Here is a 16,021-nt window from a genome sequence, read left to right as displayed (position 1 = left end):
AAATATAAGTGAGAAAGTCATCATGCCTGGAGCCATGACGCTTTTACCCACCACTTACTGTTCAATGCAAGCAAGCAATTTTCAATGAAGTGAAGAAAGGAGGCGAGAGTTCAGGCATTAAGGCAGAAATTGGTCGACACGGGCCATTATCCTCGGCCTCTCATTCGCTGACTACTAGCGCAGTCAGAAAGTTAACATCATCTTCTCTAGTAGAAATGGAATGTTTTAAATGAAATGTTTTGTTCTGATAGTCAAACAATCTGCTCTCCTGCTACGTATTAGTGGAAGCATCATTATATCGAGAAACAGTGGAGATATATCACCAGCAGGAATCTTGAACCTGCGTCATTCTCGCATCGAGGTCTACAAACTCGACATATTATTGCCTCAGAGCTCCTTCGTCGAGCTTGTAGGAAAATCTTTTTTTGCTCTCAGAGTTCCAATCAATTTGTACTAGAAGCTATGGTTGGGTATCTTTCTCCAATATTTTTTTTTTTTTTTTTTTTTTGGAATAATGACTATTGATAATAAAGAAAGAGTAAGATGTCTTATATCTCGTCATTTTAACTGGTAATACTTGGAAACAAAATTCAAAACGGCTGTATCAACTTCTGCCGCGTGGACATGGTTTAGGAAATGCGCTCCTCCGTCGATGCCGATCAAGCACGCGTCCGGTGAGCGGGTAAACATTCCAATCTCTTCTTTGGCATTTGCCAAGGAGAAAACAGCATCTTCAGTGCCCTATAGAGGTCAGAAAAGAATCTTTCTCACAAAAAAGAAAGTGTGGAAGAAGAGAGACTTACATGCAGCCACATGACCGGGCACTGAACGTCTGGAAGTCGGAGATGGAGGCTACCGCGCTCCGCAAGGTTGATGGCTGCCATGCGCATACGGCGCCGGCCCTCATCTCCACGATAGTTTGACTTGATTTTCGCCCTCCAGAACTCACGCACCTCATCAGGACACTTGTTGAAACCAACGTCAATAAGCGCATCACAGAATCCCAGGTCGGGCTCAAAGTCCGGGGTAGGCTGACTGCTGCTCCACTGGTTGACAAAGCTCGTCACGATCGTCGGTCCATCCCAGCACTGCAGCTGGCGACTGCGCTCCGACTCATTATCCATCGATGTTCCTACAGGAACAATACCGACCATCTGTTGTTGGTTAGTTAATGTCAATCTTCAGAAAGGCACATGGGATATGGTACCTTCTCGGGCCGCATCAGCGCCATCTGCACTGCAACCCAACCGCCTTGGCTGACACCCAGCGCAAATGCTTTCTCAATGCCCAGCGCATCCAACACTTGAAGGTTCATCTCCGCGGAATCCCAGTACGTCCAATGCTCGCGAGCTGCGCGTGTCTGACCATGGCCCAGCAGCTCGATAGCCAACAGGTTCAAGGTATCGGTCAACTTGGAGTTTCCAAATTGCGCCCTGAAAAACTCTGACGACGTGGTAAATGCATTTATCAAGACGAGAGTCGGCTTGGTACGATCGTATGATTTTGGCATCTGATAGGCTGCATCGATACCCCCCAGATGGGGGATATGAACGGTCTTGATATTTGACATGATTGCGAGAAAGTTGGTGACATGCATTCCATATCCGTCTTCAACTATATTTATATCATACCAACCCCTCACCTTGAACACGGCCGCATTAGGGTTTGGACGGGGAGTTAGGGATCTCCAGAGTGGGGTAGTTAAGAGCACTATCAGTTCAGTTGTACTTCATACTAGAGTATTATCGGGGATATCGGAAAATACACAGAATCATGGTTCACCTTACTGACCCTCCGCTAACTCCACCACAGGCCCTTTGAATCGCCTTTTACCGTCCAGATAATAATACAACCCACCGATCAACATCCATCCCATCGTCACGACTACACAATAGTTCATGTTGACCGGTGTCACTGGCTCTACGGTAGGAAACGTGCTGAACACCATTGCTAGTAACAGCCATAGGATGGCCATGACGTTGACCACTGGTCCCCATCGCGGGCCCAAGTTGAACGAACCCAGTCCCAATCTGTGCGTGATCGATGGGCAGGAACGTCGACCATAGAGTAACATGAAGAATATTGGCGACAGGTATGATGCGTACATGCCCAGGATGGCCATAGACAACACAGCATTGAAAGCGGTCGAGCTGCCCAGATAAATCAGTCCGAGCAGCATCTGCAGGAAGACCACCAGCACAACCATGCGCACAGGGACCTTGAGCATCGGGTTGATAATCGACAGAAAGCTGGATGCAGGCATACCGCGGTCACGAGCGAATGCCCAGGCCGTGCGACTAGTTGAGGTGACCCCGGCGGAATTAGCGGCGACGGCGATTAAGGTGACACAGAGAGCTAGAAGTGATGCCCCAGCTGGCGAGCCCGTCACATTGAGAAAAAGTTGCATAAAGGGGAATCCAACCTTGGATTTGAGCAAAGATTTGAGGTCGCCAAGGGCAAATAACAGCACAATGGCGTAAATCAAGCCGATGACCCCGTTGATGGCAACACTACCCACCATAGCCAGAGGAACATTGCGAGAAGGCTTGGGAAGCTCTTCGCTGAGATGACACGCAGCATCATATCTAATGAACTTTGTCAGTATTCGTTTTGTTTCCTCATGGGATTTGGGACAGGGCTACCCTAGAAAAGGGTATACGGTGCTCAGCAGTCCGACCAACCAGGATACTCCATTGTTGTCCCAGCCACTGGAATTGGAGAACCCCGTAAATACATATTCTGCCGAGTGTTTGGATGACATGACCCCTAACACACAGACAATAGCGAGAAAACCAATGACATGCAATATACCTGCTTTGTGCTCAGTCTTAATCCCCAGTATCGTCGGAGCGCGAGCTTACCAGCCGCAGTATTCGTGTGCGGAAGAATCTTGGACCCCCAAATGTTGATCATACCCGAATACACCAGGATGAGCCAATAAAAGAGCATTCCCTGCCACCGAAGTGGGGTATAGGAGTCCATTTGGTTCATTGTAATGAGGGCTTGCAGTTGCAGCCCAGCCGCGAACGCCGCCGATGCCGTCAGTACCAGTTGTCCGCCAATTGAAATCCAGCCAGTAAACCAGGCGGCAGTTGATTGATACGATACAGGAGTAAGGCAAAAGACCCAATGGTATTGCCCTGTCCGTTGTCAGCGTCTTGCACGATCCAATCTCAGAGGGAGACATACCGCCGGCAGTAGGATAAATAGAGGCAATCTCGCCTAGCGAAAGCACGACCAGCACGGTGCCAACCAAAGAAATAATACTAGATAGATCTTCGCGTCAATCCCCGCTCCTGAATTTCCTCAATTTGCTTTACACTCACTAATTGTAAAATAGACACGGGGGGCCACCATTGGTCAACGCGGTTGCCACGACCGACGAGAGGGCCTCCCAAGTGGCCATCAAGGAGATCTGAAGGCACACAATGGACCACAGTGAGAACTCTCGGCGCAGCTCCTGGACATGGCCCATAGCGGCTAGCTGTTCCTCATCGCTAATGGGCTTCTCGGGCTCAAGGGACTTAGTATCGGGCTCGGCCATTATTTGAACAGTTCAAACATAAACAAGGGACGAAAGTTAACGATATTCCAGGGGAGCCACGGGGCTTGGGCGATTCCATGATAGTTATACGCCTCCAGAGCAGAGGGGGGGGGGTTTCGCATTACAGTTCATTAGCACCATATGTCACCACGGGTGGTCTCCGCCTGCGGAATGTTTCGACTAGGCGAAAGTGAGCGACGTGACAGGGCGTATCTCGTTGGCAAGGGTTAAACAAGGTAGCTCCAAACTCCAAGCGGGTGTCTCCCCGCATTCTGACGGTGATGATCGCGTTATCGCGGAAGCAATTCCAGGGCTCCACTTGATTATTACTGTCAGTGGGAAAAGGGTTTCACAAGGTGTGGCGATATCGTATTTGAGCTAAGCCATTCACAGCACAGAGTGCTGTCTAGATAAGTGCCTTTGAGAGGCCTGGGAGCTCTATGTGCAACTACTTCTACTGGGGTCTCAGAGATTTAGTAAGAGATTATTTTCTGCATATTTGTAGCCAGGGAATTGACATAAAAAGGACATAGATAGCTCAACACTGTCGGGCGTTTGCATCACTAGCCACCACGAGCCACGCACGAAACCCGGTTACGACTGTCTCGTCCAACTCCACTCCGTTCCGAGCGCATACCGACATTCCGAGGCGGCGTTTCTGTCAGATAATAATACTAAGAATGGAATTCTATAAGATACATATATCCCTTAACTGAGCTTTTGGCGTTTAAACACCCATTCTTGCACCATGATTCACCCACTCGCCATCCTCTCCGAGGCAGAGACCAACCTGGCCCGTGATGCGGTCAAGGCCGCCCATCCCGGCACAGTGATTGATTTTCGCGAGATCTTCTTACAGGAACCACCCAAGACACAGGTGCAGGAATTCCTGGCTCTTGAGCACGCTGGTCGGCTGAGCCCGACTACTCCCCGGCCGCCGCGCCTGGCGTTGTGCCAGTACGATGTGATCGGGGCCGACCGTATCCCCCAGTTCCACGAGTCAGTCGTGGATGTGGTGTCGCGCACCCAGGTCAACCACACGGTGGTCGGGAAACAACACCACGCCAGCCTGGTTTTGTATCGCTTTCAATCCTCGGATACAGAAGAGCGTCCACTAAAATATCCACAGGAGCGAGTTCGATGTCCTCTTGGACCAATGCAACAAGTCACCCTTGTTCCAGAAGGCCCTGTCTGATTTTGATCTGCCAGACGGCTTTGAAGTCGTGATTGAACCGTGGCCCTATGGCGGGTTGGATCTCACCGATGGAAACCGGCGCTACTTTCAGGGTCTCTGCTTCGCCCAGGACAAGCGATCGGGCAACGAAGACTCCAACTTCTATTCTTTCCCTTTGCCTGTGATTCCCGTCATGGACGCACACACCCAAGAAATTATTCGAGTAGACCGGCCAGCTACCGGCGGCAAAGGCGATGGGCTGCTGGAACAGACCTTCAAGCGTGATATCATCGGTCATTGCAAGCCATCCGAATACATTCCCGAGTTGCTGCCCGAAGGAACGCGAAAGGACCTCAAACCGTTGAATGTTGTTCAGCCGGAGGGACCGTCTTTCCGCGTGACGGATGAGTCCTTGGTCGAGTGGCAGAAGTGGCGGTTTCGTGTTGGGTTCAATCCGCGAGAAGGCGCCACTATCCACGACGTATGGTATGACGGCCGCAGTGTGATGTACCGGCTGGCAATCAGCGAGATGGTAGGTAATTGAGCCCTCTTGACACAGGAATTACAAGATTGACATGACGCCATAGACGGTTCCCTACGCCGATCCGCGTCCCCCCTTTCACCGCAAGCAGGCATTCGATTTTGGCGATGGCGGTGGCGGCAACATGGCCAATAACCTGTCCCTGGGCTGTGACTGTCTGGGGGTCATCAAATACTTCGACGCCGTAATCACGCAGGCAGATGGCACCGCTGAGACTCTTCCCAACGCCATCTGTCTCCATGAACAGGACAACGGCATTGGATGGAAGCACTCCAACTGGCGTACTGGCCGTGCGGTTGTCACCCGTAACCGCGAGCTGGTCGCGCAGTTTATCATCACTCTGGCGAACTACGAGTATATCTTCGCCTACAAATTCGATCAGTCCGGTGGTATCACCGTCGAGGCACGCGCAACTGGGATCCTGAACGTCGTCAACATCGACGCAGGCAAGGTCAGCGAGTACGGCAACGTGGTCAGCGGGGGGGTCCTGGCCCAAAACCATCAGCATATCTTCAATGTTCGGATTGACCCGGCCGTTGACGGACCACGGAACTCAGTGGTAGTTGAAGAATCGCACCCAGTGCCCATGAATTCCGTCACCAATCCCAACGGGAACTTCTATCAGGTCAACAAGCAGACGGTGGATCGTGCAACATGGCTCGATGCTGCCCCGGAACACAATCGGACCATTAAGATGATCAACCCGCACAAAATGAACCCGATCAGTGGAAATCCAGTGGGGTACAAGTTCACTCCGTTGCCAACACAGCTGCTGTTGGCGGATCCCCACTCGGTACAAGCGCGGCGTGCCCAGTTTGCCCAGCACCACGTCTGGGTCACCAAGTACCAAGACGGGGAACTCTATGCTGGCGGGCGGTATACGCTGCAAAGCCAGAACGAGGTGGACGGAGTCGCAGATGCTGTTCGCCGGCAAGAGGCTGTGGTCGATACCGACGTGGTGGTATGGAATTCGTTTGGCATAACGCACAACCCGCGAGTAGAGGACTGGCCCGTCATGTATGTTTTGACGCGTTTCCCCGAAATCCCAGACTGACAGTAGCAGGCCCGTGGAGATTTTCCAGCTTATGATCCGTCCCGCGGACTTTTTTACCGCAAACCCTTCAATCGACGTACCGTCATCAAAGAACGGATCGTCACGGTTGGTGGACTCCGAATGCTGCCGCAAGTCACATATCTGAGCCGGATGAGCTGTACCTCGGTGACACGATCAAGAAGATTGAAGCGATTTAAGCATAATTTCTGTAATAGGAAGGGGAAGAATCAGAAGCAAATGATACGACGGTACGATCTACTTCAGGAACAAAGCCGACCGCTGTACATTGAATGCCAAAGCACAAGACAAGGAAAGTCGCAAATGGGTTATCATTTTAGTTAATCCGCAACGCCCGAGATGAATGCCCGTAATCATTATTATTGAGACCCTGGCTGTTCGATCAGACGTGGAGGCGACGACTGTGAAGGACCAGTGGGACCAAAGTACTCCTTGAAGGTCTCCTTCATCACCTTCTCGGACAGATGCATGTGTTGGCCGGGCACCGTGCGAAAATCAAGCTTGTCCTGATCCCCGAGCTGCTTCAGACCTAGCCAGTCTTCCTTATAAATCGGTCTCTCGTGTAGGGGAGTCACCGTTCCATCGGTGGAGTTGACCTCGGCGAACCAGGCGCTCTCCTTGGGAACGGCAATGGTATCATTCTCGAACATGAACATGGCGAAACGGTTCAGCGTTGCCACATTCGCCGCATACATGGTATTCTTGTGCGCGCGCTCGTTGTTAATGTCGGCCAGATAATTGCTATGCTCGAGATACGCGTCCAGCTCGGCTGGGTCACGAAAATACTGCGCAGGCACGAGACGGCTCTGCACAAATTCAGTCCACCGGCCTGCATGGAGCAGCGCCTCGGCGCCCTGACACACCCAGTCGCCTGTCGAACACGACTGAAACTCCGATATCCCGTTGTGCTGGCTGCCGAACGTGACCAGATTGTGCACTCGGGGCGCATTGCACCGCTCCACGTAACCGCGAAGAAACTGGCCGCCCTGCGAGAAGCCCAGCGCATTTACCGCCGGTACACTCCCCAGGATCGGATCTGCTCCTAGTTGCTCACACACTGTGTTGAGTTGCTCCGTCACATTTCCTATGAAGGTCGCTTGTCGATCGTCGTTCCCCGTGTCAGCCAGCCGTACCAGATGCACATACGTGCCTGGATTAACCTTGGCAGCTAGTGCAGCGATCTCCTGCAAGCCCTCGCGTTCGAAGTCGTCGCCCAGCCCATGCCAGATCACTAGGGGGAGCTGCGTTTCGTGGTCTGTAGCCAGGGCCTCCGGCTCCGCGAGTGCGGCTGACAAGGCACCGGCCGCTAGTGAAGTAATCACGGGAAGTAGAGGCTTCATTGAGGGATCGCTTGGGAGGTGGGGGACAAATGTCAGTCGGAGAGGGTGACGCAACAACAACTTGAGAAGCAGAGGTGAGGGACAGCTGGGGGCGGTTGGTTATCACGTGACGTGCTACAGATCCAGCTGGGACAGGAAATGTGGGAAGTTGTATTATCGACTAGGAGGTCTTGCAGAACAGGAAGGCAGGCGGAGTACGGTATGCGGAGATAATTGCCACTGCCAACATGCAAAATCTAGAGGAAGCTGATATGATCATAAGGGGAAAGATGAAGAAGGCTGGCGTTTGCCATGAGGCTGTGTGGAGCTAAGGTGGATAGAAACTGTGATGGCTAAATTTCATGAATTACACCAATATGCGACTAATGTCCCATCAACTTGAGATGGGCCATCGATGGAAAGTAGGTCTCGCCAAAACCCGACCAAACCCAGTCCGCCCACGAAAAACCCAGTGTGCAGGTACGTCAAGAGAATAGAATGCCAATGCGCCAAGGTTAGTTCACCCGCCCGATAGTGGAATCTCACCGTCGGTTATGAGCCAGATTACTTCCGGTATAATCCGCCCAAGAATATTGAAGGAGATAACTACCTCTCTCCATCGAGCTGTTACCGATGGATGGCTTATCTTCTACGTTTATTAGTGCCCTGACCAAGATATCTTTGTTTTATCGTCGTAGTGGCTCCCACAAGAAGCTGATTAATCGGGTGTCTTATTTCGCCTTATCTCCTACTACTCATTCGCGCGTAGGAACATTAAGCGATAGAGCGGGTTGTTAATATGTATGAAATTCGACTCCTCATAAGAGCAAATCTATGTCCTTAGTTTTCAGAAGCGATAGCGAGAATGCTACCTTTGCGGGCTTTTTAGGGAAGATATCTAGTAGATCAAGCGAATCATTATTTTAGCCGCTGTAAAACGGAATAATACGTATAGAAGGGGTTTAATTGCCCAAGGCGATTCATCTCAACTAATTTCAGGAGCTTTTCCCAAACGCAGATTTATTTCTTACTGGATAAGCTAGTCAAGAAAGCATGGAGATTGATGGTCATAAGTGATGACAAAGTGCCCTCTACAGCCCGCCCTTTTCTTCTGTGAGAGTATACTGCTGGCCACATGAGAGACCCGTCTAGTAAGTCAAGTACGTTTAAAATCGACAAACTAACCATCTTTTTATAAATCGAAAATAACCATTACTCTACAAAAGAGATGGTACGTCTAAGGTAAATATCGATATACTATTTCAAGATCCTCTTCTGGCTAACATCTGCTAATTCTCGAGCTTCCCAGTCCAGAAGATAACCTCGCTTATACATGAAATCTGCAGGACGTCACAATCAACAGCCCACACCCGACGTTGTCGCAAGAACCATAGGATAGAACTTGTAAAAAGGGAAGAATTCTCCAGTTGCACACGCTACTGCCATGGACGCTCGTTCGGTGACGGTAATTCAATCAATGCCAGCATAATCAACTTGGGTCTCGTAACGCCATGAGCTACCAATAATACACTTTGAGCTCTCTCATAAAGAAACCTGAACTACTACCGTAGGATGGTGTTTACTAGGCCTATTCTGCAGTCAAAGCACCTCATGAGAACACCCATCATTGGGATTGATCTGTGGATGTGCCGGCCGTCGACGGATCTCCGTCATCAGTACCGCAAACCAGTCTCCGCGCCGGAAAAGCCTTCATCTGGAGAGACTGGAGAAATGTCAGATATCGTTGACTGAGTGCTCCAGGACATTCCTCCGCTAGCTGATGGCCATAACGGAACTCTTCGTAGGTCACATTCTCCGCGACACGCTCCATCTGTTTTTTCACCTCTGCGCCGATAAAGCTCCCAGCTCCGACAGCTAGCACCGGCATGGCCAATTTTGTCTGCGCTGCCTCGCGGTTCTGCCGAACATTCGTTTCTGTCGCACGGTAGATGTTGCACATGCTCCGAATGCCGCCCGGTTGTGAGTACTTCGTCACGTACTCGTCGATAGCATCGTCGTCGATGCTGGCAGGATCATATGCTTCATTCTTGATGAACCATGTCAGGTACTCGCGCTCTCGCCCCATGAGCAGCATCTCCGGCACGTCACGGACATAATAGAAGCTGACGTGCCATAGATGTGTTTCGGGGTGGTCCGGGCGGAATTGAGCCCAGTCCTCGAGTCCGAAGCCGGGAAGGAGCATCTCTTGAAAGACGAGACTCAGCACTCGGTCGGGATAGCGCGCTGCCACTTGATACGCAGCGGCCGCTCCCCAGTCCTCGCCAGCAAGGTGGAAGGTCCGATGACCCAACGCGGTCATTAGCTCGGCGAGGTCATCTGCTACCGTGCCCATGTCATAGCCACCATCCGGGTGGCTGCTGTCGCCCACTCCGCGCAGGTCCGGTACGACGACGGTGAAGGATGGAGTCAGATAAGGAATGACCTTTCGCCAGTAGTAGCTGGTCTTGGGGATCTGATTTACATCCGTCAGCGTTTCTGAGGGAGAACATGTGCGGCGAGTCTATTTGTATAGTTGTCTTACCCCATGCTGAAGTAGCAATGCTGGTCCGCTTCCTGCGGTGTAGTAATGGATCCGGACACCCGTCGGCAGACGGATTCTTTCATGCTCAACAGGGTCCTTCGCATGGTCCAAGATTGTGACTCCCATCGTGCAATGACTAACCTAATGATGCTGTGACCAGAAGCTCGATTTTTCTGAAGAAGCACCTGGGCAAGAGTCAAATGACAACCATTCATTCCGCGAGATTCGCCTATGTAATGCCTTCAGCCCTGTACCTCCGTCTCATATATATATCTAAAGAAATTTCTTACAACACCACTAATGGCCAACACTCCAAACCGGACGTGTCTCCAACGCGGGGGTAGCTTCGCTGCTCCTAGTCCCCAAAGTGTCCAATCCACGCAAGTGTTTTGTCATGGTTTGCAAAAAGCCCCACTGAATGACTCGAGAGATTGGTCGATCTAATTTTCGAGCCGCTCTACCCTTTTTCCCTTGCTCAGCGTTTTAGCTTTTAAGCGAATATTGGTATCGACCTGCGGGAATTGCTTTGAGAATCCGGCGTCCTTATTGGCCAGGATGCAGAGGTCCCGCCCCCAACCTTTGCGGGTCAGGGTCTCTCCTTGGCCTTTTCTTCGAAAACGGGGACATAGTCTCTGGGCCGTTTCTGGGGCGACTCTCCGACCGCCCGGCGCAGCTGGACGGACCTGGGAGTTCAATCTGTAAGATATCGATGCCGTATCCTACGATGACGCATATAAGTACGCGGCCATGGACGATATTCTCGGCACGCATACGCTTATATTCCGGCTCCTCGTGCCCCATTTCTCTGCGTCATCCAGTACATACTCGTGAAAATGACATTCATGCCATGGAAGAGCATTCCCGGTTGGGTTGTTCTCTTGGCCCTTAACCTCTTCTCCGGAATCGCTCTCATCTATGAGGGTTACAACCAGGGAGTCATGGGCTCTGTGAACTCGATCCCCGGATACATTGACACGATGCAGATCGGGAGGAACGGGAAGGTTACCAACGTCACGAAGCAAGGAGGCATCGTTGCAGTTTACTACTTTGGCGCCATGTTCGGCTGCTTTGCCGGTGGTCGTCTGGCGGACCGATCCGGGCGCAAGCTTGCTATTATCGTGGGAAGTCTATTCGCAGTCGTGGGAGGGTCACTGCAGGCCGGGGCTCAGAACAGCGATATGATCATCTGCGCTAGAGTAATTGCGGGATTCGGCATCGGCTTCATCAATACGGTATGATACTCTTTCCTTTTGGCCATGCTGTCTCTTCCGACAAAGCGGAATCGCTAACCGGTGCGATCAGGTCACACCTGCCTGGGTTTCGGAATTGGCCGTGGCCCATACCCGAGGAGCCTCATTTGCCTTGGTGTAAGTCCAAGGTGACGACCTTCTCCCTACCTTTATGCGCTGACCCGATCATCGTGTGTAGATTCTGCGCCAATTATACCGGCATCACCATTGCCTACTGGATTGGCTACGGCTTGAAGAACCATCCAACATCATTCCGGTGGCGGTTCCCACTAGCATTACAAGTGGTTCCTACCGTTATCCTACTCCTGACTGTGTGGTTCCTCCCAGAATCGCCGCGATGGCTCATGGCCAAAGGAAGACGCAGCGAGGCAGTCGAAATCCTGGCAAAGATCCGTGGGGACGTTTCGCTGGCAGACCCCGACCTGATGTCTGAGATCGAACAGCTGGACACCACTGTTGAGTCGTCAAACCACAAACGCTACCGTTTCTGCAATGTCACTTTTGGTCGTCACTCTGGCAAGCTTCACTTGGGAAGGAGAGTCGCGCTGGCCGTCAGCATCATGTTAATGATGGAATGGACTGGCATCCTGGCCATCACTGTCTACGCGGGCACGTTGTTCAGTCAAGCCGGATACGATACCAACAAAGCCGGATGGCTATCCGGTTTGGTCAACACGATCGGCATCCCAGCCACGATTGCAGGCATCTTTACAATTGACCGGTTTGGACGGCGCATCTCCATGTATTTTGGGTTCTCCATCCAGAGCGTGGCGCTGTTCCTCTCCGCCGGTCTGGGCCGTCTGGGACAGCTCAACCCGGACAACGCCGCCGCGTACGGCGCTGCGTCGGTCAGCATGGTCTTCATTTTCACCTTCTTCTTTGCGCAGACTGTCTTGATGATCGCGTTTTTCTATCCGACGGAAATCTGGCCGCAGGAGATTCGAGCGTTTGGAAACAGCTATGCAGTGTTTGGATGGGCCGTGGGTTGCGGCATCACGGTATGGCAAAATCACGAACCGTACCCCCAAACCTAGTTCTAATCCTGTCACACAGACCCTCGTGATTCCAAGCATGTTTGCCAGTCTACAATGGAAGACTCTCATGGTTTTTGCGTCGTTCAACATCGCCTGCCTGCCGTTGGTGTATTTATTCTTCCCCGAAACTAACGGCCGCACCCTCGAAGAAATAAACCTCCTGTTCATGGCAGAGAGCCCCCTGGTTTTTGCCAACGAAAATGCCTTTGCGGACCGACTTGCCCAAGCTGGCGGTGACATGGCTGAAGCAGAAAGACGACTGGCGGCCGAATTGGATGCGTCTGAGAACAAGGTGGTTCATGTATGAGAGCAGCGGTACGACTCCTATATTTAATGATTGCGGGTGCAATCGTTGGCCTAAATAGTCACGCTTGTCCACTACCTCGCTACCTCACAGATGCACATAACCTTGCATTGTATTTAACTTAGAGGTCATATATAAAAGTGAGGTCAGAGGGCCTATGTATAAATGTTTCGCATGCACCTAGTTCTAGGGGCTAGCTGTTAGTCTTAAGAGATACCCGGACCTGCACATAAAAGTTCTCTTATGAGTATGTATCGCCCATATCTATGTACGCTACAAGCACCGCCTGCAACCAGGCCTAACTAGTAGATTTTCGCTAGAAAATGAGTGGGGCCTAGGCTCCCTGCAATTCTTTTTCGCGACCCTGGCTGCAATTAATTCCTACACGCATATGCGTCTCGGAGATGACGATCACCTACCGAATATGGATAATATGTGCCGTGTATCTACAGAACTCCTTCTAGATTGATCAAGCGCGATTATTCTGAACATCTCCGTCGTTCGAATTTGCGATAGGCAAATAATGGACCTCTTTGACTTCCACACTACCTATATATAGGCTTTGGCAGAACCCATTTTCTACCCATATTAACGGGGGACTTGAAGAAATTTCGACCCATCCGATCTACTTCGCGCGTTCTGCCGAAGTGTTGAGCACTAGCTGACACTTGATCGGCCACTCATTACCTGGTCTTAAATGTGGGAATGTGGCCAAAATCATCAAGATAGAAGATTTATGGCATTCTGAGTAAAATCTAAATATCCCTTTTATAATGCAGAACGCATAGTAAGCGAGATCAACGCATAATACCAAGAATGACAAAAATCAAAGCAGTTTAGTGCTGTACAAGCTTTTGTCCATGGTTTCCCAAGCTGGCATGCCGACAAATACCAACTATATGCCACGACGAGGAGACCTCCATGTGGAAACCGATGAAATATGGCCGGAGACGTATGCCAAAATTCGTTGTGAAAATATGAAAAATACTGCCAGACTCTATTGACCATGCCCGGGGCTATATTAAGCGCTGTACACCTTTGCCACGGGGCATTGTCCCAACAACTTATCCGTCCCTGCACTTGGACAGAACTTTGGATCTTTGCCCACCTTCTCGGCCCCCCGCGAGGACTTCTCCACCTCATCGAAACCGAAGGGTTTCTCCGGCAACAGATCGTACACGCCCTGGGCATATGCAGGCGAAACCCGAAACAATTGTGCTAAATATTTCACTTAAATGACAGGGTACTCCACTTTCTTAAGCATGGTGGCAGTATTCGAGTGCAGATGGCCTCGAGCCTCGCTGGTCATAACCTTCTCATAGAGCGCTCGAGGCTGTTCGTACTCGGATGGGCTGCCTTCATGGTAGAAGTGGGACTTGCGACCGAAAGTGTTATCCGCAAGCTGATAGGGAGCTTCAGCGGTATCAGGACGGAACTTGCTGACAAAGCTGTTCGGTGCGTACTGGGGGTTCATAGCGTGATTAGCGTCGACTCTCATCTGACCATCGAAGTTCAAAGAAGCGTATGAGGATGCTATGAAAGGGCAGTTGACTAAGGCTATGGTTAGTATGAGGGGCTTTCCAAGAAAAGATAAAACTCTTACCTGGAATCTGATGCCAGTTTACCCCAATTCGGTGAAGTTGTGCATCGCGATAGAAGAAGGTACGGAACTGAAGAAGAGGATCTGGGCTGTCTTCAATTCCCGGGACCATGCTGCCAGGTGAAAATGCAGCCTACTCAACGTCTCTGTGGAAATTTTCCGGGTTACGATTCAGCACTAATTTTCCAAACTCGTGCAACTGGGTGTTTCTTTCGATTAGCAAGTGATTATTATCAAGTAACAGCGTATCATACCGGGAACTGAGCCTTGGGCCAAATTTTAGTAACATCAAAGGGGTCAAAACCGAGTTTCTCTGGATCGGCATCTTCGGGCTGCATGATCTGAACATGAGCTGTCCAGATAATCTCCTCGCCTTTCTCAATGGTGCGCCAAAGGTCTCGCTTTGAGAAATCAGGATCTTCGCCGCTGAGCCGCGTCGCCTCATCCGCAGTAAACTGCTTCTGACCGTGATTGGCGAGGAAGTGATACTTGATATAGATAAATTTTCCATCCGCGTTAACCCTGTTAAAGCGCGATCAGCGAGATCGACATATGTGAACACAGTTATATGTAAGCCTACCATCTGAATGTATGGCAACCGTATCCGTGGTTGTGTCTCCATCCCACCGGCGTACCATGATCACTGAAAAACATCATTCCAGCATGATTACTACGCTGATGTTAGAACGTTCTTCGAATTTACTCTCCAAATCTTTTCATACCCTTCTGGAGTGTTGGCTAGGAGATCAAACAGTGAGTTGTGATCAAGTAAGAAATTCTGCGGGTTCCGATACTGAGAGCGAATCACGTCCGGGCCCTGAATAGGATCGCGACAAAAGAAAACAGGCTACGGATAGTCAGCAGCAGACCATACTGAACAGCACAAATATACCCACAAAGTTCAAACCGACAATATCTTAATTACCCTCCCCCGTGTAGAATTTTATTGCGAACCCACGAGGGTTTCGAGCCAGGTCGGGAAATTCACCTCGTTACTCGTGAAGTAGGGACCGTCGTCCATTCTCTTTCCTGGAACTTGCACACCGGTCAACTTTGCCGCTGTTCTCGCGGGACCGTCATTGGCCCCTTGGAACAATGAAGAAAGCTGCGTGGCCCTAGGATCGATCCCAATGGAGCCAGCTGCTTCACCGAGAGCTTGAAGAGGGTGAGGGCTCATCACGATCTTAGTATTATCTTCGACTAGAAATAGAAGAGATCTCGTAACTGGCCGTATGAGTGGGGTTTAGATCCGATACGGGAGACATGGGCGTGTTTTATAATGCTTGATATACGTCTTTTAAGTTGCGGCATTATGAAATATGGTTAATCAAGGAAGAAGGAAGTAAAACTTGACTGAGGAAATTTCCGTTGGGCCTGAGTTGTGGTTACGCTTGGGTATTTTAGTGGTGAATCGCCGGCTCCGTTATTCAAATGCCACAGCCGGCTCTGCGCCGCATTCAGCAGCTTGCCTAGCCGATGAGACTGACGCGAAGCTCGAGCCTCGGAAAAACAACGAGCTTCTGCAAAATAACTCGGCCAATCGTATCTGTAATCTGGGTCAGTGATAGGGACGGTTCTAGCCCTGAGCTTGTTTCCAGGATATGAGGTCGATCTTATGACACTGGATTTCGGATGATCCGA

The 16,021-nt window shown here is 50.7% G+C and overlaps 6 protein-coding genes across 6 annotated transcripts; 2 read left to right on the top strand and 4 right to left on the bottom strand.

Annotated features, from left to right (window-relative positions):
* Positions 1–558: 558 nt before the first annotated feature.
* Positions 559–3,544, bottom strand: N7474_003615 (uncharacterized protein; the record flags this gene model as incomplete). Its single annotated transcript, XM_057195030.1, has 8 exons — positions 559–741; positions 804–1,154; positions 1,208–1,710; positions 1,792–2,561; positions 2,682–2,766; positions 2,862–3,140; positions 3,190–3,266; positions 3,327–3,544. The coding sequence occupies 8 exons, from the start codon at positions 3,542–3,544 to the stop codon at positions 559–561; spliced, it is 2,466 nt and encodes an 821-aa protein (XP_057052426.1).
* A 748-nt stretch (positions 3,545–4,292) lies between these two features.
* N7474_003614 (putative copper amine oxidase) lies at positions 4,293–6,458 on the top strand (the record flags this gene model as incomplete). Its single annotated transcript, XM_057195029.1, has 4 exons — positions 4,293–4,621; positions 4,674–5,250; positions 5,306–6,276; positions 6,323–6,458. The coding sequence occupies 4 exons, from the start codon at positions 4,293–4,295 to the stop codon at positions 6,456–6,458; spliced, it is 2,013 nt and encodes a 670-aa protein (XP_057052425.1).
* Positions 6,459–6,690: 232 nt separating this feature from the next.
* N7474_003613 (palmitoyl-protein thioesterase family protein) lies at positions 6,691–7,671 on the bottom strand (the record flags this gene model as incomplete). The annotated part of the gene is made up of 1 exon (XM_057195028.1): positions 6,691–7,671. The coding sequence occupies one exon, from the start codon at positions 7,669–7,671 to the stop codon at positions 6,691–6,693; it is 981 nt and encodes a 326-aa protein (XP_057052424.1).
* A 1,603-nt stretch (positions 7,672–9,274) lies between these two features.
* N7474_003612 (alpha/beta fold hydrolase) lies at positions 9,275–10,318 on the bottom strand (the record flags this gene model as incomplete). Its single annotated transcript, XM_057195027.1, has 2 exons — positions 9,275–10,123; positions 10,193–10,318. The coding sequence occupies 2 exons, from the start codon at positions 10,316–10,318 to the stop codon at positions 9,275–9,277; spliced, it is 975 nt and encodes a 324-aa protein (XP_057052423.1).
* Positions 10,319–11,025: 707 nt separating this feature from the next.
* Positions 11,026–12,783, top strand: N7474_003611 (Sugar transporter STL1; the record flags this gene model as incomplete). Its single annotated transcript, XM_057195026.1, has 4 exons — positions 11,026–11,424; positions 11,495–11,559; positions 11,621–12,440; positions 12,496–12,783. 4 exons carry the CDS (start codon positions 11,026–11,028, stop codon positions 12,781–12,783), a joined length of 1,572 nt encoding a protein of 523 aa, XP_057052422.1.
* A 1,228-nt stretch (positions 12,784–14,011) lies between these two features.
* N7474_003610 (uncharacterized protein) lies at positions 14,012–15,557 on the bottom strand (the record flags this gene model as incomplete). Its single annotated transcript, XM_057195025.1, has 6 exons — positions 14,012–14,331; positions 14,384–14,513; positions 14,635–14,902; positions 14,961–15,050; positions 15,103–15,227; positions 15,339–15,557. 6 exons carry the CDS (start codon positions 15,555–15,557, stop codon positions 14,012–14,014), a joined length of 1,152 nt encoding a protein of 383 aa, XP_057052421.1.
* Positions 15,558–16,021: the final 464 nt, after the last annotated feature.

This window comes from Penicillium riverlandense (genome assembly GCF_028828495.1).
Source record: "Penicillium riverlandense strain IBT 135883 chromosome Unknown utg000003l_segment0_segment0, whole genome shotgun sequence".
NCBI classification, from domain to species: domain Eukaryota; kingdom Fungi; phylum Ascomycota; class Eurotiomycetes; order Eurotiales; family Aspergillaceae; genus Penicillium; species Penicillium riverlandense.
This window is presented reverse-complemented; position numbering and strand designations above follow the sequence as displayed.